General features: G+C 38.7%; 2 protein-coding genes across 2 annotated transcripts in view; one reads left to right on the top strand and one right to left on the bottom strand.

The window, feature by feature from the left end:
- Positions 1–2,656, top strand: part of LOC132391282 (paraspeckle component 1-like) — a 127,822-nt gene extending 125,166 nt beyond the window's left edge. Inside the window, exon 9 of the transcript XR_009511155.1 lies at positions 1,666–2,656. The gene's annotated coding sequence lies outside the window, so the exon portion shown is untranslated. The remainder of the gene's footprint in view (positions 1–1,665) is intronic.
- Positions 1–25,836, bottom strand: part of mphosph8 (M-phase phosphoprotein 8) — a 58,237-nt gene that overhangs the window by 5,804 nt on the left and 26,597 nt on the right. Inside the window, exons 5-11 of the mRNA XM_059964240.1 lie at positions 22,470–22,709; positions 21,356–21,475; positions 12,104–12,192; positions 10,578–10,718; positions 8,412–8,498; positions 2,721–2,875; positions 1,271–1,425 (exon numbers count right to left, since the gene is read on the bottom strand). Coding sequence (XP_059820223.1) covers positions 1,271–1,425; positions 2,721–2,875; positions 8,412–8,498; positions 10,578–10,718; positions 12,104–12,192; positions 21,356–21,475; positions 22,470–22,709 — 987 coding nt within the window. The remainder of the gene's footprint in view (positions 1–1,270; positions 1,426–2,720; positions 2,876–8,411; positions 8,499–10,577; positions 10,719–12,103; positions 12,193–21,355; positions 21,476–22,469; positions 22,710–25,836) is intronic.

Below are 25,836 nucleotides of genomic sequence, written 5' to 3' on the forward strand. Positions count from 1 at the left end.
TCTGTTTTGAGTGTACGCCCCTCTAACCCAAGACTGTGTCCTCTTGCCCTAGACTCTCCCCCACCATGGCAAATGTCCTTTCTACATCTACTCTGTTTAGGCCTTTCAACATTCTAAAGGTTTCAATGAGATTTCCCCCCCCCCCCCCCCCCCACTCAATCCTTAAAAATTCCAGCGAGTATAGACCCAGAGCCATCAAATGTTCCTCATATGATAACCCTTTTATTCCTGGAATCATCCTTGTAAACCGCCTCTGGACCCTCTCCAAAGCCACACAACTTTTCTTAGATGAGGAGCCCAAAAATATTCACAATACTCAAGGTGAAGCCTCATCAGTGTTTTAAAAAGCTTCAGCATCACTTCCTTGCTCTTGTGTTCTAAGTCTCTTGAAATGAATGCTAACACTGCATTTGCTTTCCTCACCACCAGCTCAACCTGCAAGTTAACCTTTACGGTATTCTGCACAAGGACTTCCAAATCCCTTTGCATCCCAGATTTTTGGATTTTCTCCCCGTTTAGAAAATAGTCCACACATTTATTTCTACTACCAAAATCTGAATATAAAAGTTGGAAAGTCATGGTACAACTGGTGAGGGCACACTTGCAGTATTGTGTTCAGTTTTGTTCACCCTCCTATAGCAGGGATGTTATTAAACTAGAAAGAGTGCAGAAAAGGTTTACAAGGATGTTGTTTGGATAGGTCATCTTGACTGGAATAGACAGTTTGGGCTTAAGTGCTCATTTTTTTGCTGACTTGCAAGGTGAGAGATAGAAAGTTTAGAAGGGATCTGAAGAGCAAATATTTTCCACGCAGTGAGTGGCTGAAATCTGGAACCTGTTGCCTAAGGTGATTATTAAGGAAGATGCTCTCATCAGATTGAGGAAGCATCTAGACAAAAACTTCAGTCTCTAAGGCACGGATGACTACAGACCAAATGTGGGTAAACATTTTTAGATAAATATAATGCTTGATATGGCAGGCCAAAGGACCCATTTCCGTACTGTATGATCATGACTATAAAAATTATTTTCTATTCAAGATTGTCCCTTGTCTGATCAGCTATATGAAGGATTTTGCCTGACCAGGCCAGTTTTAAAATCAGTGACAACCACAATATTAAAGATATCAAATCAAGGGCCATTGAGCTCCTTAAGGCTACTCTACCATTTAATAAGGTAGAACTAAAAGCAGTATTTCTGCTGAATGCTGCTTGGTGCCTTTCCAAAATCCATGTGTTTAAAAAAAGATGCTCACAGAAGATTGACATACCTTCACCAGAACTGTACTGAGGTTTGTAGTTGAAGTCCAAAGCAAAATCTGGGCCTTCACAAAGTCTGTGACAAGCTACAGGAAACACAGGTTCCAGCAATGACAGACGTGCTTCAAAATAATCCCTAATTGTCTCATCTATCACTCTGGATATGCTAGACAAAAAAAAAAATCACACAGTGAGAGATTTTCCAAACTAAGGAAACTACTTTTTTTATAAAACAGGTCTTATGTTCCAAAATCTTCAAACATATTTATTATGAAAAGTTTCTATCTCTGTATTGTATTGTGCAAGGATGTCACATCAGAAATCAAACAGAAATTAAAATAAAGTATGCTGATGAAACCATTGTTTTGGCTGAAATGAAAGAAATTTATAAAATCTTTTTATGCAGGTTGACAAGAGATGTCCGTTACTGAAAAATCACTTGAAACACTAAGAAGTCCAAGTAGGCAGTGGCCAAGTGGAGAGAGTGAGAAACAACTATCAGACAGAAACAAAGAAGTGCTGAAGAAATAAGATGGTCAATACAAGGAAGAATATAAATGTCAGTTTAAGATTATAGCAAATACATTGGCTTTCACAATAGCACATAATAAATGTTAAACCTGGACTTTACAAAGCAAGAGTTGATTCATTTGAAATATGGTGCCAGGGATTACTTAAAAACTATGAAAATGAAAAAGCAAACTACTTAGTCCTGAATTAAATAAAAACTTTGTTCCCTTAAAAGAACAGTACTAAAGCAGAAACTGATACATAAGCATGTCCTGGAGGGGAGATGATAAACATGCTTGGTAAAGTGGAAAGAAAGAGGCGAACTAAGTGAGGTCAAAGTGAATAGACGGGATCACTGAAGCCATTAGGAGTTCAATACAGCAGCTATGAGGGGTAGCTGGTGATAAACCATCTTTAGCAGAACTAGGCTATTGGATTATCAGGGATCAGCACACACTCCATGGCACGAACATATTAATGAATGACTAACAGATCTGATCTGTTTCATCATTGCTAGAGATACTGTAAACTCAATTAATTTCAGCAGGCCTTATGACTAGGCTAATTAATAAAACTAGATACTGGACAATTACTCTAAATACCTTTTTATCTATTGTATGTTTAAAAATATCTGTGACAAGTGAGTGGAGACCTGTATTTTCGAGGCTAGATGCTGGGGATTATGTCATTTTGATCAATTCTGGTGAGATGTTCTGAAGTGATCTGTTCCAGAAGCTCTGTACTTTAACTGTTGAAGAGCAAGTACCTTCCAAATGCAAATTCAACTAAATAAACTAGTTGAATAATTGGTGCACTGAGACTTCCAAAATCAAAAGCTGCATATAACCCATTTACCAGTAGAGTTTTGTCTGGATTACGAAATGATTTGACCTGTTTTTGCCAATGCCAACTTAATATAACTGAATGTAGTCTTCCTGATAATTGACTTACGTTTCCACATGATTCTTTAGCAGGTCATAGACCAGTATGTTATTGCTCTGTTTAGCATAGTATAGAGCACTGTTCTGATGTTTAGAAAGGATCCCACAATCAGCACCATATTCTAGAAGAAGTCTTACTATGTCAGAATTTCCTCTCTTACAAGCCTGCAAAGAAGAAACAATCAGATTATCACCGACTTATTTGACATGAAATCTGATGTTTGGCAGCACCACAGTGCAAAGGCATAAAAATATTGCACATAAGTAAATACATCTCACAAAGAAAATGAATAATAAAGTTCATGGACTGTGTAGTTTTTCGTGCTCCTGTACCTCCTCCCTGATGGCAGAAACATGAAGAGGGTGTGTCACAGATGGTAAGAGTCCTTTATGAGGGATGCTACCTCCTTGAGGCACCACCTATTGAAGATCTCCTCAATGGTGAGGAGGGCTGCACTGTGATGTAGCTGGCTGAATATATAACCCTGCGCAACCTCTTATGATCCTGTGCATTGGAGGCTCTGATATAAGCAGTCAAAATGCGCTTCACTGTACCATTTTTTAATTAAGAGTCTTTGGTGGCATACCACAAGCTCCTAACAAAGCACAGCCACTAGTGTGCCTTCTTCATGACTGAAATATGCAAAACAAATATTTTTGTGCATCAATGTACTTTACGTTCTTGCTTCATCCAATGTAACCAACACTGCTTCAGCTGTCTTCTTTCACCACTACTGGGTTTTCTCCTATTCCTTGTTTATCTGTTGCCTTCTTGAAACATGGAAATGCACAAAATCTAGTCCCAACAAATAACCAGATTTTCATAACTTCTATTATTTTTAGTCTACTGAATATTACAAATAACACAGATACATAGCCACCTTACCACCAAATCGGTTTTTGCCGTTATAACTTTCAAATTAAAGAAAAGGTGCTTAAATTCAGGGTCCTATTGGGAAACAGGAGTATGTTTCAAATCCAAAATATCAGCTAACAGAAGTTTTTACATCAATACAGCACAACCTTGTCAATAACCTTACCAGCCTCCCAATCTCCACCAATATCAGCTATCAAACGGCCCCCACATTACATGAATCATGCAACTTATTTTTAGCCTCTCACCTTGTTCTTCACCAACTCTACTGGTTTTACATTTCCCATGTCTAATTTAGTACACTCATTTACAAATCTTTCCAACACCTTCAGTTCCTTTTCTGACTTGCTCCACCTTTATTCTCAGCCCATTTTCCCCACCTCTGCCTTCCTGCACTTTTACTCTTCCTTTGTCTTTTGCCAATCTCAATATTTCCAAGTCTTATGAGTTTTCTATATCCAGGTTCTCTTACATCTCCTTAAACATTTATAACCATATAACAATTGCAGCATGGAAACAGGCCATCTCGGCCTTTCTAGTCCGTGCCGAATGCTTACTCTCACCTAGTCCCACTGGTCCGCACTCAGCCCATAACCCTCCATTCCTTTCCTGTCCATATACCTATCCAATTTTACTTTAAATGACAATACCAAACCTGCCTCTACTACTTCTACTGGAAGCTCATTCCACACAGCTACCACTCTCTGAGTAAAGAAATTCCCCCTCATGTTACCCTTAAACTTTTGCCCACCAACACTCAACTCATGTCCTCTTGTTTGAATCTCCCCTACTCTCAATGGAAAAAGCCTATCCACATCAACTATCTATTCCCCTCATAATTTTAAATACCTCTATCAAATCCACCCCCCCCCCCAACCTTCTACGCTCCAAAAAATAAAGACCTAACTTGTTCAACCTTTCCCTGTAACTTAGGTGCTGAAACCCAGGCAGCATTCTAGTAAATCTTCTCTGTACTCTCTATTTTGTTGATATCTTTCCTATAATTCAGTGACCAGAACTGTACACAGTACTCCAAATTTGGCCTCACCACTGCCTTGTACAATTTTAACATTGCATCCCAACTCCTATACTCAATGCTCTGATTTATAAAGGCCAGCATACCAAAAGCTTTCTTCACCACCCTATCCACATGAAATTCCACCTTCAGGGAACTATGCACCATTATTCCTAGATCACTTTGTTCTACTGCATTCTTCAATGCCCTACCATTTACCATGTATGTCCTATTTGGATTATTCCTACCAAAATGTAGCACCTCACACTTAACAGCATTAAACTCCATCTGCCATCTTTCAGCCCACTCTTCTACCTGGCCTAAATCTCTCTGCAAGCTTTGAAAATCTACTTCATTATCCACAACACCACCTACCTTAGTATCATCTGCATACTTACTAATCCAATTTATCACCCTATCATCCAGATCATTAATGTAAATGACAAACAACACTGGACCCAGTACACATCCCTGAGGCACACCACTAGTCACCGGCCTCCAACCTGACAAAGTTATCCACCACCACTATCTGGCATCTCCCATCCAGCCACTGTTGAATCCATTTTGCTACTTCAATATTAATACCTAACGATTGAACCGTCCTAACTAACCTTCCTTACAGAACCTTATCAAAGGCCCTACTGAAGTCCATATAGACAACATCCACTACTTTACCCTCATCAACTTTCCTCGTAACCTCTTCAAAAAAATTCAATAAGATTTGTCAAACATGACCTTCCACGCACAAATCCATGCTGACTGTTCCTAATCAAACCCTGTCTATCCAGATAATTATATATACCATCTCTAAGAATACTTTCCATTAATTTACCCACTACTGACGTCAAACGGACAGGCCTATAATTGCTAGGTTTACTCTTAGATGCCTTTTTAAACAATGAAACCACATGAGCAAAACTCCAATCTCCTCTGGCACCATCCCCGTTTCTAATGACATTTGAAATATTTCTGTTAGAACCCCTGCTATTTCTACACTAACTTCCTTCAAGGTCCTAGGGAATATCCTGTCAGGAACTGGAGATTTATCCACTTTTATATTCCTTAAAAGCGCCAGTGCTTCCTCCTCTTTAATCGTCATAGTTTCCATAACTTCCCTACTTGTTTCCCTTACCTTACACAATTCAATATCCTTCTCCTTAGTGAATACCAAAGAAAAGAAATTGTTCAAAATCTCCCCCATCTCTTTCGGCTCCACACATAGCTGTCCACTCTGATCCTCTAAGGGACCAATTTTATCCCTCACTGTCCTTTTGCTACTAATATAACTGTAGAAACCCTTCAGATTTATTTTCACCTTACTTGCCAAAGCAACCTTGTATCTTCTTTTAGCTTTTCTAATTTCTTTAAGATTCTTCTTACATTTATATTCCTTGAGCACCTCATTTACTCCATGCTGCCTATATTTATTGTAGATCTCCCTCTTTTTCCTAACCAAGTTTCCAATATCCCTTGAAAACCATGGCTCTCTCAAACTTTTAACCTTTCCTTTCAACCTAACTGGAACATAAAGATTCTGTACCCTCAAAATTTCACCTTTAAATGACCTCCATTTCTCTATTACATCCTTCCCATAAAACAAATTGTCCCAATCCACTCCTTCTAAATCCTTTCGCATCTCCTCAAAGTTAGCCTTTCATCCAATCAAAAATCTCAACCCTGGGTCCAGTCCTATCCTTCTCCATAATTATATTGAAACTAATGGTATTGAGACCACTGGACCTGAAGTGCTCCCCAACACATTTGTTAAAACTTTTTTAAAAAATCAATTTTCATAACTCCAAAACACTGATTATGCAAGAGGCTACTAGGCATCAAGAACATTAGTTTGTCTATGAAACATCTTGGGATCTAATGCAATTATACAAATGTTCATTGTTCATACACTGTCCCATGTCCACACCACATTTACAACTTCCCTCAGAATTGCAGTGAACTAAGAGTTTAATCCAGGCAAGTTTGAGGTTATTGCAATTTGGGAGGTCAAATGCAAGGAAAGGTACACCTAAATATCAGCACCCTTAATGACACTGATGTATAGAAGGATCTTGGGTGGAAGTCCAGAGCTCCCTGAAAGTAGCTGCACTAGTTGATGGAGCAAAAGATGACATACAGCTTGCTTGCTTCTAATAATCTAGGCATTGAGTTTAAAAGGCACTAAGTTATATTGCTGCTTTATAAAACTTCAGTTAGGCCGCATCTGGAGAGATGCATTCAGTAACAGTCACCACATATTAGCAAAGATGTGGAAGCTTTACATGGGGTACAGAAGAGGCTGGAATTGGTTATTATCACATGTACTGAGAGACAGTTGAAAAGCTTGTCTTGCATTCTTCTCATACAGATCAATTTATTATAGAGCATTAAGAGTGCACACTAAAACAGTAACAGAATGCAGAATAAAGTGTGATAACTGTAGAGACACTTCAATCCATGTAAACAATGTGCAAGATCATAATAAGGTAGACTGAGGTCAAAAGTCCATATTATTGTAGTAGGGAACGATTCAATAGTAGTAATAGTGGGGTAGAAGCTGTCTTCCAGCATGGTGGTTATGTGTTTTCTTCTGCCTGATGGGAGACAGGAGGAATGTCTAGAAAAGGTAGGGTCTTGGATTATGCTTAGAATCAGGTTTAATATCACTGACATATGTTGCAAAATGTTTGAAATATGCTGGCCATTTTACTGAGGCAGTGGGAAATACAGAGGTTGGTTTCCAGGATGTGCAGAGCTTTGTCCACACCTCTCTGCAGTTTGAGGTCATGCACAGTACAGGTACTATTTCAAGCCACAATGATTAGATAGGATGCTTTCTGTGGCACGTCAAATCAATAGAAATTGGTGAGGGTCAAAGGCAAGATGCCAAATTTCTTTAGCCTCTGGAGGAAGAGGAGGCATTGGTGATGTTGACTCTTAAGAACTAAAAGCGCTCAGCACTTGAACTTGGCACCAATGATAAGGGCAAAAGCATATACATTACACCCATTCATGAAGTCAATGACCAATTGTTTTATTCGCCTACATTGATTGAAAGATTGTTGTCATTACACCATGTTACTAAGCTCTCTAGTTATTATTTGAGATATGGTCCAACACAGTGATTTCAACTGCAAATGTAGATGGAATTACAGTAGAATCTGAATTCTAATCTATTCATTTGGCTCTGTTTATCAAAATGCTACATGGATTAGATAGCAGGTGGCACAAGAAGAGTTCAGACAAACTAGGCTTGTTTTCTCTGGAGTGGTGAACAAGGCTGGACCTAATAGAGGTTTATAAAATTATGAGAGGTGTAGATAAGAGTAGGCGGCCAGTGTCTTTCTCCAGTGTTGAAATGTCTAATACCAAAGGGTATGGATTTATGATGAGGAGAAGCTCAAAAAGATGTGCAGAGCAATTTAACAAAAAAAAAGCTATGGGTGCCTGTAATATAACAGTTTAAGAGACTCTTTGATGGTCACCTGAATATGCAGAGAATAGAGGGAAATGGACCACATACTGTTGTGGAGATTAGTTTAATTAGGCATCATTGGCTTAATTAGCTCAGCAAAACATCGAGGGTTAAAATCTACTGCTACATTTTACACTTCACCTTTTCCCACCCAATCTACCAATTTCAATGGAATGTGCTTAGCCTATAAGACATTCCAAAGCTTCTCTCATTAAAGAAATTCTCTACTCTCTTCTTTTTCTCATTTCAAATCAGTTTGGGTCAGTCTGCTGCAATTAGAAATTTTTATTTAAAAAAAACACTGGTGAGTATTGTGTTATTGGGGGGGAAAAAAAAAACATACCTTCATTAATGCAGTTTCTCCACTGATCTGTTGAGCATTAACTTGGGAACCTGCTTCCAGAAGAATAGCAACTGTTGTCAGATAATTCTGAAAGTAGAAAAAAAATGTTAAATACACTAGCGATAAATGATTTGATATTGTGCTCCAGTGGTTAATGAAGAACTCGTATTAAATGGCAACACGAGTGAATCTGCAGATGCTGGAAATTTAAAAAAAAACACAAAATGCTGGCAGAATTCAGCAGGCCAGACAGCATCTATGGGAGGAGGTAATAATGACATTTCGGGCCGAAACCCTTCATCAGGAGTGAAGTAACATGGGATGGTCGAGGGGGGATAAGAAGTGGGGGGACAGATTTCCCTCCAGCCTATCACTTCCCAGCTCTCTATCCCTCCCCCCTCGACCATCCCATGTTACTTCACTCCTGATGAAGGGTTTCGGCCCGAAATGTCATTATTACCTCCTCCCATAGATGCTGTCTGGCCTGCTGAGTTCTGCCAGCATTTTGTGTTTTTTAAACTTGCATTAAATCTTCAGTTAAAATAACATTTAATTTTGGACAAGACTGATGTATCATATTCTATTGTATTGATTTTACTGTATTTTAAGATAGTCTGCCAAGGCAGTAAAATGAAGTTTCTACCAACACTTATACTATATTAGTGATATAATGATGGAAAGCATGAGGAAATTCCAGGGCACTACTGTCAAGTGCACTCACTGCTAGTCTTAGAATACTGCAATAAGCGAGTATATATTAAAGTATACTAGCAAAACTGCATCACGAGGACAAGTAATCTTAAACTCATACCCATAATTTCTGTAGTTATTTGATGGGTCACAATACTCAAGAGCTTTTTGGTATATAAGAGGTGAAAATTGAAAAGAGAAAGGGGAAAGACAAAGCCACCCATGATCTCATCATCAATAGTCTACGATTCCTACAAGATCACTAAATACGTTGGCATTGGATTATTTGGTCCTCATCTACCACACCTGCCACAGGCAACTACTCAGTGTTAATGCAGTCTGAGCTCACATGGATTGTTAGTTCTTTGCTATTGTTCATGGAATCATACACCTTCAAGAGAAGGAAAATAGAAACACCACTATGGATTTATTTTCTAAACAATATGGATTAATATCTTTCATAAACCTACACAGTAACATTTTAAATTTTTGCCTCACCATCTTAATGCATAAAGATACTCAGTATTCAAGGCAAGAGAAATATGTTTTTCATTTCTCCTTAATATCAAACAAAACAAAATCTACAAATGATGTCACCTACATCTAAGAAAACTCATGTCCAGAAAGAAAAGCCTTGTCCTAAATTAGCGATTCATCCACACTTAGCTTTAAGCACCATCACATTTTGAAAACACTCAATAATTCCATTTAATATCAGGGAATGTATACATCCTGAAATTGTTGTTCTTTACATCCACAAAAACAGAATGCCACAAAGAATGAGTAGTAATAAAAACATTAGAACCCCACGCTGACCCTCTCCCAAAAAAGCACTCATCAGCACTCTCCACCCACCAAGCAAGCAAAGCCCTGAAGACCGTGACCTGCAGTACAACAAAAAATAATCAATCACTCAACAATTCAACATACCACAGACACTCTCTCCTTAATAAAGGGACAGAGAGGTGTCACCCTTTCACAGCGAAAGAGGAAACCAACAAAGTGTGTCAACTCTTGATATATGGCTGTTACGTGCCTGGCTCTGCCAACAAACTCTCATTCCATTCTCTCTTTACCCTCAAGAGGCAAAAAAAACATGCAAATATCACCAATTACAGATTTTACTTCAGATCACATCTCATCCTAATACAAAATTCTTTCAACAAGGATGAAAGAACACCATTCTTTTATCCTTGTTGTGTTTTGCTGTGTAAATACGGCAACACTTGACCTAACAGTGTTACAGGAACATCTTCACCAAAAAGGAGTGCAGTAATTCAAGATGGCTTACCAACACTTCAAGGTCAATTAACTGTTAGACAATCAATACTCCCACATTCCAAAAATGTCAGACTCCCTTTTAAGTATTGATCAAATATAGTCTTAACTGCACCCACAGATTTCTTAATTCTAGACCAATTTTACTATGCTTAGTGGCATTAATCATAGTACAAATAACTAAATTCAATTGCAAACCTTCTCAGCAGCATGCATCAGTGCAGTGGTACCATTTTTTTGTCGAGAACTGATCTTTGCACCCTTCTTGATGAGTAATCTAAGAATATCATCCTGTCCTCCAGCAGCTGCAAACATGACTAGATTCATTCCACTAGGGTCCTACAACAGAAATATTTTGATAAAGTGTTAAATTCCAAATGCAGACTTAACAACTAATAAGAATGTTTATTCCTGCAGTTCAGGACACAGGGTATTAGCAAATTCTTGATGAATTTTCCATAATTTATTTAGAAATACAGCACAGTACAGGCCCTTCTAGCCCAACAAACCTGTGCTTCCCAATTACACCCACGTGATCAACTAACCTACTAACCCCACAGGTCTTTGGAATATGGAAGTAAACTGCAGCACCTGGAGGAAACCCATGGTGTCACAGGGAGACATACAAACTCCTTACATACAGCTGTGGAACTGAACCTGGGTCACTGGGCTGTTTAGCGTTATGCTAGCTGCTACTTTCTCCTCAACTAGAGAAAAGTTTTTAAAAAATCAAATATGACTTTCTAATTCTACGCTTTCCTGAACTGACTCAAAGTTAGCAATACTTAAAGTAACACTGCCTTTGTAACTCATTGTTGTAGAGGAAGATAAGAAATTACATGGAGGAGTGGTTGGGGGTGCAATAGGCATGAAAAGATTCATGACTTACCCACTTTAGATTAACACAATTGTATGAAAGTTATAGTTGAAGGGAGAAGTTGCAGAAAAAGAATGATGCAAAGAAGAGAACTAAAAAGTTGGAGAGGGCTTTTGAATTGAAGCACTGTTTTACTAAGAGCCAGTGTAGACTACTAAAATAATGGATAAATATATAGATGACTATGTTTTGGTTAGGATTCAAGGAGCATAGTTTCATTCAAGTTTCTGGCAGGTGGAGAAGCAGAAATTGGCCAGTAGAGCAATGCATTAATTAAGAATAAACTATCAGATAAAGACAGAGGCAAATGATATTACAGTATAAAGTCTTTGTGATAGAAAGGATATGCCTCTTCTAACTTGGTTTTTGGTCAAATGTTACTGTCAGTCTAGTTCAAGCAGAAGGAAGATCAAGAATAGGGAATGAGGTCAGTTGCAGGGAAAATTCAGCTTATCCATAAAGAAATTTTTGGACTGACAAAAATTTGACAATACAAAAAGGTATTAAGTTGGTTTTGAAGTGAAGCTGGATATCACCAGTATACAAGTAAAAATATTTCAGGCAAATTCACAAAAAAGACAGCAAATTATTGTGAAATGTGGAGCTAAGGAAAGATTACTGGATGATTTCATGGATGGAGAGAAGACAGAGTGGAAGATAATGGGGCTAATAATGGCTACAAATTAATACTTGAAATGAAATCAAGACAAGACACCCAACTAGATAAGGGAAGCCATTTCCATGTATGATGCAAACATATCAGAAGCTAATCAGATCAAGGAAGATGAGGAGAGAAAAGCATGTGAGAAATGGAATGAGGATTAAAATATCATCTCTGCTTAAGTACCTCTTGATCCAGATTATATTCTTCTCTTGAATTTAAAGCAAGTTTTACTGTCAAGTAGTTTCCACTTCTCACGGCATCACGCAAAACACCTACAAGTTTATGAAAGTAACATTTATTTTGCAGTAGAAACTTCACTAACATTCTCTTATTACCAACTTAATGTGTTAAAATTTCTAACCATCAAAACTAAAAATTATAAATTGATACTTTAGAAAAGTTGTGCTTACCTTGCAGCACTTGTCTGAAGGCCTTTTTAAAATCAGTCTTCCAATAATTTACAATGGTCACGTTTACATTCAAGTTAATCATTAAATATCATTTGCAGTACTGTGCAAAAGTCCAGGGTACATATATATAGTTAAGGTTTGTAGTAATTTTATGTATTGCACTGTACTGCTGCCATAGAAAAAAATTGATGACAAACGTGATACCTATAGGTGTCTCTATTGTGGATTGAGGGTGGAAGGGGGCAAGGGATGGGAATCATGGTTGGAAAAAGGGGAAGGGAGAGAACAGAAGGCACCAGAGACATTTGGTAATGATCAATAAACCAATTGTTTGAAATCAAATTACCTTGCCTGGTGTCTCTGGGCTGGGTGTGTCTGTGTCTGTGTCTGCACCTGCACCAATCACCCCACCCCCATCACTGCCACTTCTTTGCCATCTGTCCTACACCCTTCCTGTGGTGTTCCACCCTCACTATTCCCAACATCCTTGCTCCTGCCAGATGTACAAACACCCTCTCCACTTCACATCTATGGAAAAAGAGTACAGTTGACATTTACAAGGGCCTTGCCCCGAAACATCGACTGTACTCTTTTCCTCACTTGCTGTTTGGCCTGCTGAGTTCCTCCAGCATTTTGAGTGTGTTGCTTGGATTTCCAGCATTGCAGATTTTCTCTCATTTATCCAAGGCCTCTGATATATTCTTAAGTTAGTGCTGGACTCTTGAACTAGTTTTAAGAACCAAAAGTGGTAAATATAGTTTAAATAATTAATCACCTTATTTAGCCTATTTACTAATATATTTTTGAATATAACATAAGGCCATAAATCATAGGATCAAAATTAGTCCATTCAGCCCATCAAATGTTCTGTCATTCCATCATGGCTGATCTATTTCCCTCGCAACCCCACTCTCCAGCCTTCTCCCCATATCCTTTGCCGCCTTTACTAATCGATAACCTATCAACCTCCGCTTTAAATATACCCAATGACTTGGCCTCTACAGCCTTCCGTGTCAATGAATTCCACAGATTCACCACGCTCTGGCTAAAGAAATTAATTTTCACCTCTATTCTCCAAGGATGAGTTCTATTCTGAGGCCGTACCTTCTGAACCTAGATTCCCACACTCCAGGAAACATCTAGGCCTTTAAATATTCGATAGATTTCAGTAAGACTCCCCCCCCCCCACCCCCATTCTTCTAAACTCCAGCGAGTACAAGCTCAGAGTCAAACACTCCTACTATGATAACCCTTTCAATCCCAAACATGTTCTTACATTTATTAAAACTCACAAAAGCTTCGAACTGTTTACATACAACTAAACAAGATATAAACTAACCACCAATCTCAATTGTAAATCCCATCCAAAAGGACATTTATAAATTGTATTCAATCATTGTTTGAACTTGTATTATTACGTAATAGCAATACACTATCCAGATTGCTTGCCTATAATCAGACTGAAGGAAATATAAATGAAAATTTAAAGAGGCTGCATTATGTTTTGATAAGATTTTAAGTTTTCTTTAAAAATCCCATCAGTTTTCATCAGGCAGAAGATAGGAAAGGCTGAAAGCATGTACTACTACGCTCAAGATTCAACTTCTATCCTGCTGTTAAAATAGTTCCCTAATTTCCTGATAAATTGTGAGGTCAAGAGTCCAATTTACCTTATGATCTGGTATCTTGTTTACTTGCACTGCACTTCCTCTGTACAGTTACACTTAATTCTGTATTGTTATTTTACTTTGTTCTACCTCAGTGCACTTTGTAATCATCTGATCTATATAAAAGGTATGCAAGGAAGGCTTTTCACTTTATTTCAATACATGTGAACAATAATAAACCAATGCCAAGAGATGCTAATCACTAATCAAGCCACAACATTCTTGGTGTACAGTATAATAGAGTACGTCAAGTAAAGCCATGCAAACTTTGTAAAAGACAATGGCAAGAACAAAACATTTTGCAGTTCATTAATTTAACTTCATAAATCCTAAAGTGATAATGGCTTTTGCATTGTCAGCTTTCATATTTATAGTTAATATTCACAGAACAAACAAATAAGATCACCTAATCCACACCACAATCAAACAACCATATACTCTAATTATGCAAGGAATAATTGCGATTTATTCTCCCCTCTATCACTTATCCCCTAAGATTTTGCCACTTGGAGCAATTTACAGTGGCAAATATCAACTTGCACAGCAAGCAGTGGGCACCCTTTGTCTCTCATCACTTGGTGCATAGCCTCTAAGCCCAAGTGATTCAAGTGGTCATCTGGACATTTCCTAAATGCTGTCAGTTCCTCATTATTCCCCAAGGCTCCACCATTCTTGATGCATGTTCTAGCCTCATTAGTACCTCCAAACATCTCATTTGTCTAGATTAAACTGCCATTTTGCAGTCCATTTCACTAATACATTCATAATCGCTTTATCACTTAAAATAACCTTTAAAACACATGAAGAACTCTTCCAATCTTCATGTGATCCACTAACATATTAATTAATACTTATTAATATCCTAGCAGGAAGGTTTGTTAATGCTTCAGTGGGTTTTAAACTAGAGTTGCAAGGGATGGAACCAGAGTGCTAGAATAGTTAGTGGAGAGGTTGTGGAGGCCAATGTTGGTAAGACCTCAGACAAAATTAGCAAACAAAAGGTTGAGCATGGTGCAAATTTTAATGCAACAAGCATCGTAGGAAAGGTGGGTAATAGTGCTGAAGCTGAGGTAGCTGGTTTACAAATGTTGGTGAGGAGAGGCAGTTGATAGGGAAAAATTGCAGTCAAAAAGATGAGTTACAACATAAAGGTGGACAAAATCAAAAAAGGGGTGAATACAGGAACTGACGGTGTCATATTTGAATGTGCACGGTATGCAGAATAAGGTAGATGAACTTGCAGCACAGCTGCAGATTGGCAGGCATGAGGTTATGAATTTTGGCTGAAAGATTATAGCTGGGAGTTAATGTCCAAGGATACACATTGTATAGAAAGGGCAGGCAGGAAGACAGGAGGCGATGTTGCTTTGTTGATTAAAAAAAATGAAATAAAATCATAAGAAAAAGGTGACAGAAGGTTGGAAGGTGTTGAATCACTGTGGATAGAGCTAAGGAACTACAAGGGTAAAAAGATCCTGATGGGAGTTGTATACAGACCCACTCCCCACACACCCCCTTCCCAAAAAAAACAATAGTAAGGATGTGGCCTACAAATTACAATGGGAGATAGAAAATACATGCCAAAAGGGCAATGTTACAGTAGTCAACGGGGGGACTTCAATATGTAGGTAGCTTGGGAAAATCAGTTGGTGCTTGGTTCCAGGAGGGGGAATTTCTAGAGTGCCTTCAAGATGGCTTCTCCCTCCTCTGGCAAGTGTTTGTGTTCCAAACCCCTCTTCCCCCCCGCAACTTTGGAGTATCCTGCCTCTATGGGGATGATCACCTCCCCTGCACGACTTTGACTGCACATCAGGTTTAAGAGTCAGTTGGAGAGACTAAGGCAAGGCTGCTGGACCGGACGGTATCAGCCCCAGTGTATTGAAGATCTGTGTGAGCCAGCTGTCTGATATTTTGCAGCACCCTTGCAATCCAAGTCTGAGTCAGGAAAAGGTACCGGTGCTAAGGAAGATCTCCTGCTTGGTTCCTGTACCCAAGAAGGCGACTCCATTGAATTAAATCACTACAGAACAATTGCCCTCACATTTCACTGGCCCTGATTTACCTTGGACTGCAGGTGAGAACTTCATTTCTTCATTGGACCTCTACAGTTTGCCTACCAATCTCACGTTGCAGAGAGCTCATTCCCACCTAGATGATAGTGGCAGCATTGTGAGAATCACATTTTTTGATTTCTCTAATGGCCTCAATACAATCTAACCACCACTTCTGAGCGAGAAGCTGCAAAGGATGGGCATAGACAAATCCACTATCTGCTGGATTACTGACTACCCAATTTCCCTCGGGATCAATAAAGTATGTCTGTATGTCTGTCTGTACCTGACAGATAGACCCCAGTTTGAACACTGGGTATTTCTGTCTTGAAATAGTGGTGAGTGGCACTGGAGACTGTCCTATCTCTGCTTCTGTTCACATTGTACACCACAGACCTTCAATACAAATCTGAGTCTTGTCACCTTCAGAAGTTCTCTTATGACTCTGCGGTGGTTGGATATATCAGAGATGGGCAGAAGTCGTTTTACAGAGGACTGGTGGACAAGTTTGTGGAGTGGTGCGGGAGGAATCACCTGCTCCTGAATGTGGCCAAAACCAGGGAGAGGGTGTTTGATTTTAGGAGGAAGAAGATGGTGACAAGTTCTGTATACATTCTGGGAGAAGCAGTTGTGGTGGTGGCAGAGTACAAATACTTGGGTGTTGACCTCGACAACAGACTTAACTGGAAAACCAAAACCAAGGCTGTTTATATGAACGGGATGAGCAGACTATTTTCTAAGGAAACTGAGATCCTTCAATGTGTACAGTAGGATACTGGAGATCGTCTATCAGTCTGATGTAGCGAGTGCAGACTTCTTTGCAGCTTTATGTTGGGGGAGCAGCATCAGTGACTAAATAAACTCATCAAAAAGGCTGGATCCTTCCTTGGCTACAACCCAGACCCTTTTTGAGTTAGTGATGGAGTGGAGGTCACTAAACAAACTGTTATTCATTATGGACAATCTGGCACATCCTCTCCATGACCTACTGAAGAAACAGTGAAGCACCCTTTCAAACGGACTCATTCAGCTCTGCTGTCACAAGGATCATTGCAGAAAAGCTTTCCTCCCAAATGCAATAAGCATATACAACAGTTCATCTCTGTGCGACAGGAGCACACACATCTTAGTACAATGGTCTATGTTTCATTATTTTGTACATTATTATTGCACATTGGTAAATAATTAGTGTATATATTATTATTCTGTTATTTTATAGTTAAGTCTGCACACTGCTAAGTGTGGTTTTAAATGTTACTGCTGTAATGAAAGAACGTTTGACTTAGGATCAATGAAGTATTTATTAATATTATTTAGAGCCCCTGGTTGAGCCCAATAGAGGATCAGCTACTCTGGATTAGATGTTGTGCAATGAACCAGAATTGATTAGAGCTCAAGGTAAAAGACCTTGGGGTAAGAGATCATAATACAATCAAATTCACCCTGAAATTTAAGAAGCTGAAGACAGATGAATCAGTATTACAGTGGAGTAAAGGGAATTACAAAGGCATGAGGGAGAGTTGGCCAGAATGGATCGATTGGAAAAGAACATTGGCAGGGATGACGGCAAAGCAGCAATGGCTATAATCTCTGGAAGCAATTTAGAAGGCACAGGATAGACACATCCCAAAGAAGTAGTAAGGCTAACAAGAAGTCAAAATCAACATAAAAGCCAAGGGCATATAATAGAGCAAACATTAGTGGGAAGTTAGAGGACTGGGATGCTTTCAAGTACCAACAGAAGGCAACTAAGTCAGTCATTAAGGTAAGTAAGAAAGTAAGCTGGCCAATAATATTAAAGATGATACCAAAAGTCTCTTTAGATAAATAAAGTGTGAAAGAGAGATGAGAGTGGATATCAGACTGCTGGAAAACTATGTTGGTGAGGTAATAATGGGGGGCAACAAAATGGCAGACAAACCAAATAAATATTTTACAACATTCTTCACTGTGGAAGACACTAACAGTATGATGGAAGCTCCAGGTGTTGGGGTAATGAAGTGTGTGAAGTTACCATAACTAGAGAGAAGGTTCTTTGGAAACTGAAAGGTCTGAAGGTGGATAACTCACCCAGACCAGATGGTGTACCCCCAGCATTCTGGAAGAGATGACTGAAGAAATCGTGGAGGCATTGTTAATGATCTTTCAAGAATCACTAGATTCTCAAATAGTTCTAGAAGACTGAAAAATTGCAAAATGTCACTCCACTCTTCAAGAAGGAGGGGAGGCAGAAGGAAGGCAACTATAGGCCAGTTAGTCTGACCTCAGTGGTTGGGAAGATGTTGGAGTCGATTATTAAAGTTGAGGTATCAGGTACTTGAAGGCACATGATAAAATAGGCTGTAGACAGCATGGTTTCCCCAAGGAAAATCTTGCCTGACAAATCTATTGGAACTTCTTGATGAATAAGTAGGATAGACAAGAGAACTGGTTGATGTTGTGTACTACAGGAAAGATTCTAGCATGGATAAAGCAGTGGCTGACTGGCAGGAGGCAAAGAGTGGGAATAATGGGATGTTTTTCTGGTTGGCTGACAGTGACTAGTGGTATTCCACAGGGGTTTGTGTTGGGACAGATTCGTTTTACATTATATATCAATGATTTGGATGATGGAATTGATGGCCTTGTTGTAAAGTTTGCAGACGATATGAAGGTAGGTAGAGGGCAGGTAGTTGTGGGGAAGTATAGAGGCTTACAAAAGGACTTAGATTAGGAGAATGGGCAAAAAAAAAAATGGCAGATGGAGTACGGTGTCGGGAGGTACATAGTCATGCACTTTGGTAGAACTGATTTACCTATTTGCTGCAATCCCACCCCATAATTCCATGCTTCCAGCTCCCCATTACCTTGCTTCTTTACCTTCTTCTACCTACTCTATTTACCCATCATGCACACACTCCTCCCACTGGGTCCCCTTTCCTACTATTCCCATCTGCCCACTCGACTTTTACTTGGTTTTACACTCCACCTTCCTTTCCAATCAAAACCATTGCCTGTAGCACTCTGTTGCATCCACCTTTCACCTCCCAGATTCTGTCATTATGTTCATTCATTCTCCTACCTACTTATTATTACTCCTCAACTAGATCCATTTATGCTTACCAGCTGTTGTTGCAACCCTTTCTTTCACCTCTTTATATTGGCTATCACCCCATCTTTCAGCTTAGATTAAGCATCTTTACCTGGTACATCAACTGTTGATCTCCCTCTCTGGAAGCTGTACAGCAATCAAGCTCTTACCCTAGATTGTTTATTGCTCCAGTTTCCAACATCAGCAATTTCTTACAAATTCCCCCGTTTAAACCATTTTTCATTGGTGTATCCCTATCCTTTTCCACAATCACTTTAAAATATACTATTATGATCTGTAAAATGATCCCCCAATGACATTCCCTCCACATGACTAAGATGATGTCCAGTAATTCTCCTCCCCTTGTTGCTCTCATCTACATACTGCATCAAAAAGCTCCCCTGACATACCTCTAAAGATCCAACACTCAGCCTTTAACACTGTGGCAATCCTAGTTAATATTTGGGAAAATTAATCCCCCAGTATGATAATCCTATTGTTCTTGCATCACTCTGATACCTGCTTACATATTTGTTCCTCTAACTCCGTTGATTATTGGGAGGTCTGTAATACACCCTTTTTGTTTCTAATGTTTTGCTATATGGTCTTGCTTGAACTGCCTTTTAGGATATCCTCTCTCAATATTGAAAAAACGCAATCTTACAAACAGTGCAAAGCTTCCTCCCAAATTACCTGACAGTTTTATGCTCTCGGATATTGAGTGGTCAGTCCAGCCAATCCTTCACCTATGTCTCAGTGATGGCAAGAATTCCATACACCAGAGTTTAACTGCAACTTTTTTTTTAAAATACTCTTTATACTCTAATAGATACAACTTAGCTTTGAATTCCCTTAATGCTTATTTGATTTACTAACTATTCTCTAGATCAGGCATGGGCAAACTACGGCCCGGGGGCCATATGCGGCCCGTTAAGCTTTTTAATCCGGCCTGCAGAACTTGATGAAATTATATTAATAAACCTTGTTTACGTTTTCTCCCCGCAATTCTGGCGTTTTCCCAATAGATGACGCACTCTATATACATTGACCTTTGTTGAGGTGCAGCGTATTACTCCACATTTGCGCTTTACTCTTTGTTCGGCTCGACCTATTTGTGTGAACAGGCATTCAGCGTCATGAACATCAACAAAGCCAGCCACAGATCCAAGTTAACTGACCAACACCTCAGATCCATCCTGAGAATCGCCACAACAAAACTAAATCCAGACTTTGATGCGCTGGCTAAAAAGGGAGACCAACAACAAAATAAGTTTCTTCGTTGTGTTATGGAAAAAATGCATTTGAAAATATTTTTTTCAATAAGCCTTACATGTTACATGTCATTCCTGTTAAGTGATGGACATGAGTAGTGCGCAGGTGCACGTACGTTCTCAAAATAAAAAATGCGCTCCAGATCAAATAACGCGCTCCGCATAGTGGCGCGCTGTCACTGTTCTGTCCTTGTGCTGGCCGTTGTTGAGTTTTGGCACAGGGGACAATTGAATAAGAAGGAGCAGGACAAGTAGACCTGCATCTCCTACCGTTTTTGAAATAAAGACAGTCAGGAGGAGAATGATGATGATAATATCTTGAAGGATAACAGAATTTTCAGTGCTTTAAAATAATAACTGTTACTATTAAAAAAAGCTGTATTTTATTCATTTAGTTTTCAGTGTTTTAAAAGTCATTTCAATAAATAGCTAAATACCATGGGACTTCAAAGACAGATATTTTGTTGTAATGCATTTGTTCATTTTCAATTGAAATTAAAGCACATGTTTTCTACATATCCCATGATATTTTATTTTCTCTTATGAGGTGTATTACCAAAACACTCCGTCCATCTGCTCCTGGTCCGGCCCCCCTGTCAAATTTTAGAACCCTTTGTGGCCCACAAGTCAAAAAGTTTGCCCACCCCTGCTCTAGATACATGTACCTCTTCATTTGAGGAACTACCCAGAATCCCCTTTCCTTGCCAATTCAGCTTTAAACCCTCCTGAACAGCGCTAGCAAACCTCTCAGCTGTCTCGCCCTCGTGTTAACTGTCCAGACTCCCAATCTGTCAGTATCGGTAAGTCTTCACCTAAAACTTTTAGGATTTCATTGTAAGCAAAAAAGTCTAAGGAAAGTAATTATCAACACATTGTGTTAATAAATGTGTACTTATATGTCTTGTATTTATTCTGAAAATAGCTTTCAGTTTCCTCTATTTAATATAAAATCATTACACTACTCACTATTGGATATTATTTTTGGTGGAGCACGCAAATCATCATTTCCATCCAGATGTTTCTGAAAATCTTCTAATGTCATCCAATCAAGTTGTAGGCCTACACCCAACTTTGGCATTTTGTCTTCTAAAAATCAAGAGCAAAGCAAAAACAATAACTACGATTCAAGCACTGACATTCAAGAACTGATAATGAAGACCAGAACTAAATTTGAAAATAATTAAGAGGAAACAAATAAACATGCAAATTTCAATCACTGAAGACTTACAACCAAAGTAGGTATCACTAATGCTAATAAAGTATTCATTTATATTCATAAAAGGGATTCTGCAAATATCCCAATATTATATATTTGTTATGTGGTTAAAAATATACAGCTAACTGAAAAAAAAAGTTCGGACAAGCTTTGGAAGTAATTCCTAGTTTAAACAAATCTTCTTTACTCACAATGGCCAACAAGAGCAGAATTTATTATTATTTTTTAAACAAAACTTATAACAACTAATAGAATGGGGTACCGTTGTTCTATTTGTCAGATTCCTGGGTAGGGCCAGGAATCATATATTTAAATAATGCAAAAAATAACACCAACAAAAAACAAAAAAAAACACAAAACAAAGAATTTTTTCCCCAGATAATGAGCCCCTATAATATTTGCAAGCTACCATTTCTCATGCCTTCAAGAGGAAGCTGCAGTAGATCTCGACTGGAAAAGATAGGTATCAAATTGCTTTGAAACATTTTATTGCCTCTTTCTCTTGGTCTTTTTGTCTCTCTTGGAGTACACGGAGGGCAAGCATAAAGTGTTCAGCCTCCCACAGTGAGTAAAAGCATTGAGTAAAAACACAAAACTTGATCTCCAATTCAAGCCAATGATAGTGCACCTAAGCAACAACTATAATTGTAATTTTCAGTTTGTCACTTCTAAGTGAAGGAAAAGCTTGCTGTTGGAATTTTGATGCCAAATTCATCCCTGTTTTGTTATAGATGTATGCTACTATAAAATTTATCAAAAATAATGAATGACAAGAATGACAAGATGAATGACCTTACCCATTAAACAAAACAATGTCACAAATGGAAAATTTACTCTAGTTAAATAAATAAAGTTAAATTTTACCTGCATTCTCTTCATTATGATGAATGGTCTCAATATTTTTATGAGTTTCTTCAAGTGCCATTTGCAGTTGTGAATCATTCTCTTTTCTCTTATCTTTTTGTAGCTGATTCTCTTTATTTTGATTCTCCTCAAATTTAGGATAATGGGAAACTGGATCTTTATCTTTCCTATCCTCAGAATCAGTGACATCAGTAAAGGGAATGAGAAACTTGTCAAAAAGGCCCTTCATCTCTCGATTATCTATATTACAAATGAAACACATTATCAATATTATAAACAAAAGACATAAAATATCTACTTCAGAGTTATTTACACAATAGTAGACAAGTATAGGATCACCAATATTGGTTTCTCAATAGAGGGAATCAAACAATCTTCAGAAACTTTTTTTCTAAAAGCATTAACTGTATATGGATGGCAGCTAGATGGTGGACACACGACAATGTTTGGGGCATCACTGCTGGAAATTTATCCACAATTTCCAGAGTGTAATGGTTTTCTTCATGGTTATCTTTTCCCTGCAGTAATATTGTGGTAAATCACTAGCAATTTAGAGGTCTAGATTACAAATTCAAGGAAAAGTGTTCAAATCCCACCATAACAGTTCAACTAATTAAATTAAAACCTTAATAAAACTCAACGGGAAACCATGAAAGTTGTTATAAAATCTACCCTTTAGAATTCCAGCTCTATTACACCAGGTTTGTACCAAGCTCAATTTATTAAAATATCTGCTTAGATAACAATCCACATTGTAACAAATAATTGGACCAATAGTCCTACAAAACGCTTTTCCAGCAGTCAATAACCTAACTGGTTCTCACCAAAACCAAAGTAGTCAAGACCAAATACTTATTGACCAGTTCTGTCTTTTATCAGCAGCTCTTGATACATTTTGGCAAAGTGCTGCCATTTTGGGACAGCTGCTGAATTATTGAGACTATTATTTTAGAATACTCATGGAGCATTGTATCACGTTGGAGATACCAAATCAAAATTCTTAGAAGTCCCCACATCACCTACCCACCTCCCCTGCTTCTTTCTTTTAAGACCTATTCAGAAATCACTCCTGGTAATGGTCCATTTTAATTAGTAAACAAATGACAAATTGTTGTCAGTACTTTGATCATTGTTAAATTATTGTCATAATAACAGGGTTGTTGTGGTGGGAGATTTTATTTCCCCAAATATTGATTGGCATCTCACTAGAGTGAGGGGTTTAGATGAGATGGAGCTTATTAGATGTGTTCAGGAAGGTTTTTTGACACAATATGTAGATAAGCCTACAAGAGGAAAGGCTGTACTTGATCTGGTATTGGGAAATGAACCTGGTCAGGTGTCTGGTCTCTCAGTTGGAAAGCATTTTGAAGATAGTGATCACAATTCTATCTCCTTTACCATAGCATTGGAGAGGGATAGGAACAGACAAGTTAGGGAACTGTTTAATTGGAGTAAGGGGAAATATGAGGATATCAGACAGGAACTTAGAAGCATGAATTGGAAACAGATGTTCTCAGTGAAACATACAGAAGAAATATGGCAAAAGTTCAGGGGATATTTGTGTGGGGTTCTGTGTAGACAAGTTCCAATGAGACAGGGAAAGGATGAAAGGGTACAGGAACCGTGGTGTACAAAGGTTGTTGTAAATCTAGTCAAGAAGAGCTTACAAAAGGTTCAAAAAACTAGGTAATGATAGAGAAGATTATAAGGCTAGCAGAAAGGAACTTAAGAAAGAAATCAGAAGGGGCCATGAAAAGGCCTTGACAGACAGGAGTAAGGAAAACCCCAAGGCATTCTACATGTATGTGAAGAGCAAGAGGATAAGACATGAGAGAATAGGACCAATCAAGTGTGACAGTGGAAAAGTGTGTATGGAACCAGAAGAGATAGCTGAGGTATTTAATGAGTACTTTGCTTCAGAATTCACCATAGAAAAGGATATTGGTGATTGTAGGGATGACTTACAGTGAACTGAAAAGCTTGAGCATGTACATGTTAGGAAAAAGGATGTGGTGGTAGTCAAAAATGATGGCAGAATATTGCATTAGTTAGAGGGATCAGAGGGATCTTGAAGTCCAAGTCCATAGGACACTCAAAGCTACTATGCAGGTTGACTCTGGTTAAGAAAGCCTACAGTGCATTGGCCTTCATCAATTGTGGTTTAGGAGCTGAGAGGTAATGTTGCAGCTATATAGGACCATGGTCTGACCCCACTTGGAGTACTGTACTCAGTTCTCGTCGCCTCACTATAGAAAGGATGTGGAAACCATAGACCAGAGTAGATTTACAAGGATGTTGCCTGGATTGGGGAGCATGCCTTATGAGAACAGGTTGAGTGAACTCGGCCTTTTCTACTTGAAGTGACGGAGGATGAGAGGTGACCTGATAGAGGTGTACAAGATAACGAGAGGCATTAATCGTGTGGATAGTCAGAAGCTTTTTCCCAGGGCTGAAATGGCTAGCATGAGAGGGCATAGTTTTAAGGTGCTTGGAAGTAGGTACAGAGGAGATGTCGGGGGCAAGTATTTTTTATATACACAAAGAGTGGTGAGTGGATGGAATGGGCCGACGGCAACAGCAGTGGTGGTGGTGGTGGTGGAAACGATAGGGTCTTTTAAGAGACTCCTGGATGGATGGATGGATGGATGCACAGAGCTTAGAAAAATAGACAGCTATAGGTAAGCCTAGATAGTTCTAAGGCAAGGACATGTGTGGCAGAACTTTGTGGGCTGAAGGGCCTGTATTGTGCTGTAGGTTTTCTATGCTTCTACTGTCACATGTAGCAAGATATAGTGCAAAGCTTTTATTTCCATGCTATCCCAGTAGATCACACTGAGGTAGTACAAAAATATTATTTTTAAAAACTACTAAAAAATAACATACCATGCTGTGAGCAATCTGTAAAATAAGATTATTTCTATAGTGCATCTATAAAATTGATGACTGTCAATGGTGACATGCAGTAGTTCCATAGCTTTCTGAAGTAGTACACGTGCACTTTTCTGGCCAGAGTAACCACATGGGTGGACCTGTACAGACTATCAATGATATTTATACACAGGAATTTGAGGTTCCCAACCATCTTTACCTTGACACCACTGACACAAAAGAAACATGTGCACTACCCCACTTCCTGAAGTCAAAGACCAACTGTTCTGCAGACATTGAGGGAAGAGGCTTTTGTTTTAACACCATGCCACAAGCCCTACCATCTCCTTCCTGTACTCCACTTCATTGTTTCAGTTCCAGCCCACTTTGGTAATATCATCTACAAACATGTAAATGGAGTTACAGCAGATTTTTTGCCACCAAGTTATTAGTACATGGGGAGTGTGTAGCATGTATTGCTACCCCTCCTTACTAAATT

Source organism: Hypanus sabinus, chromosome 3 (assembly GCF_030144855.1).
Source record: "Hypanus sabinus isolate sHypSab1 chromosome 3, sHypSab1.hap1, whole genome shotgun sequence".
NCBI classification, from domain to species: domain Eukaryota; kingdom Metazoa; phylum Chordata; class Chondrichthyes; order Myliobatiformes; family Dasyatidae; genus Hypanus; species Hypanus sabinus.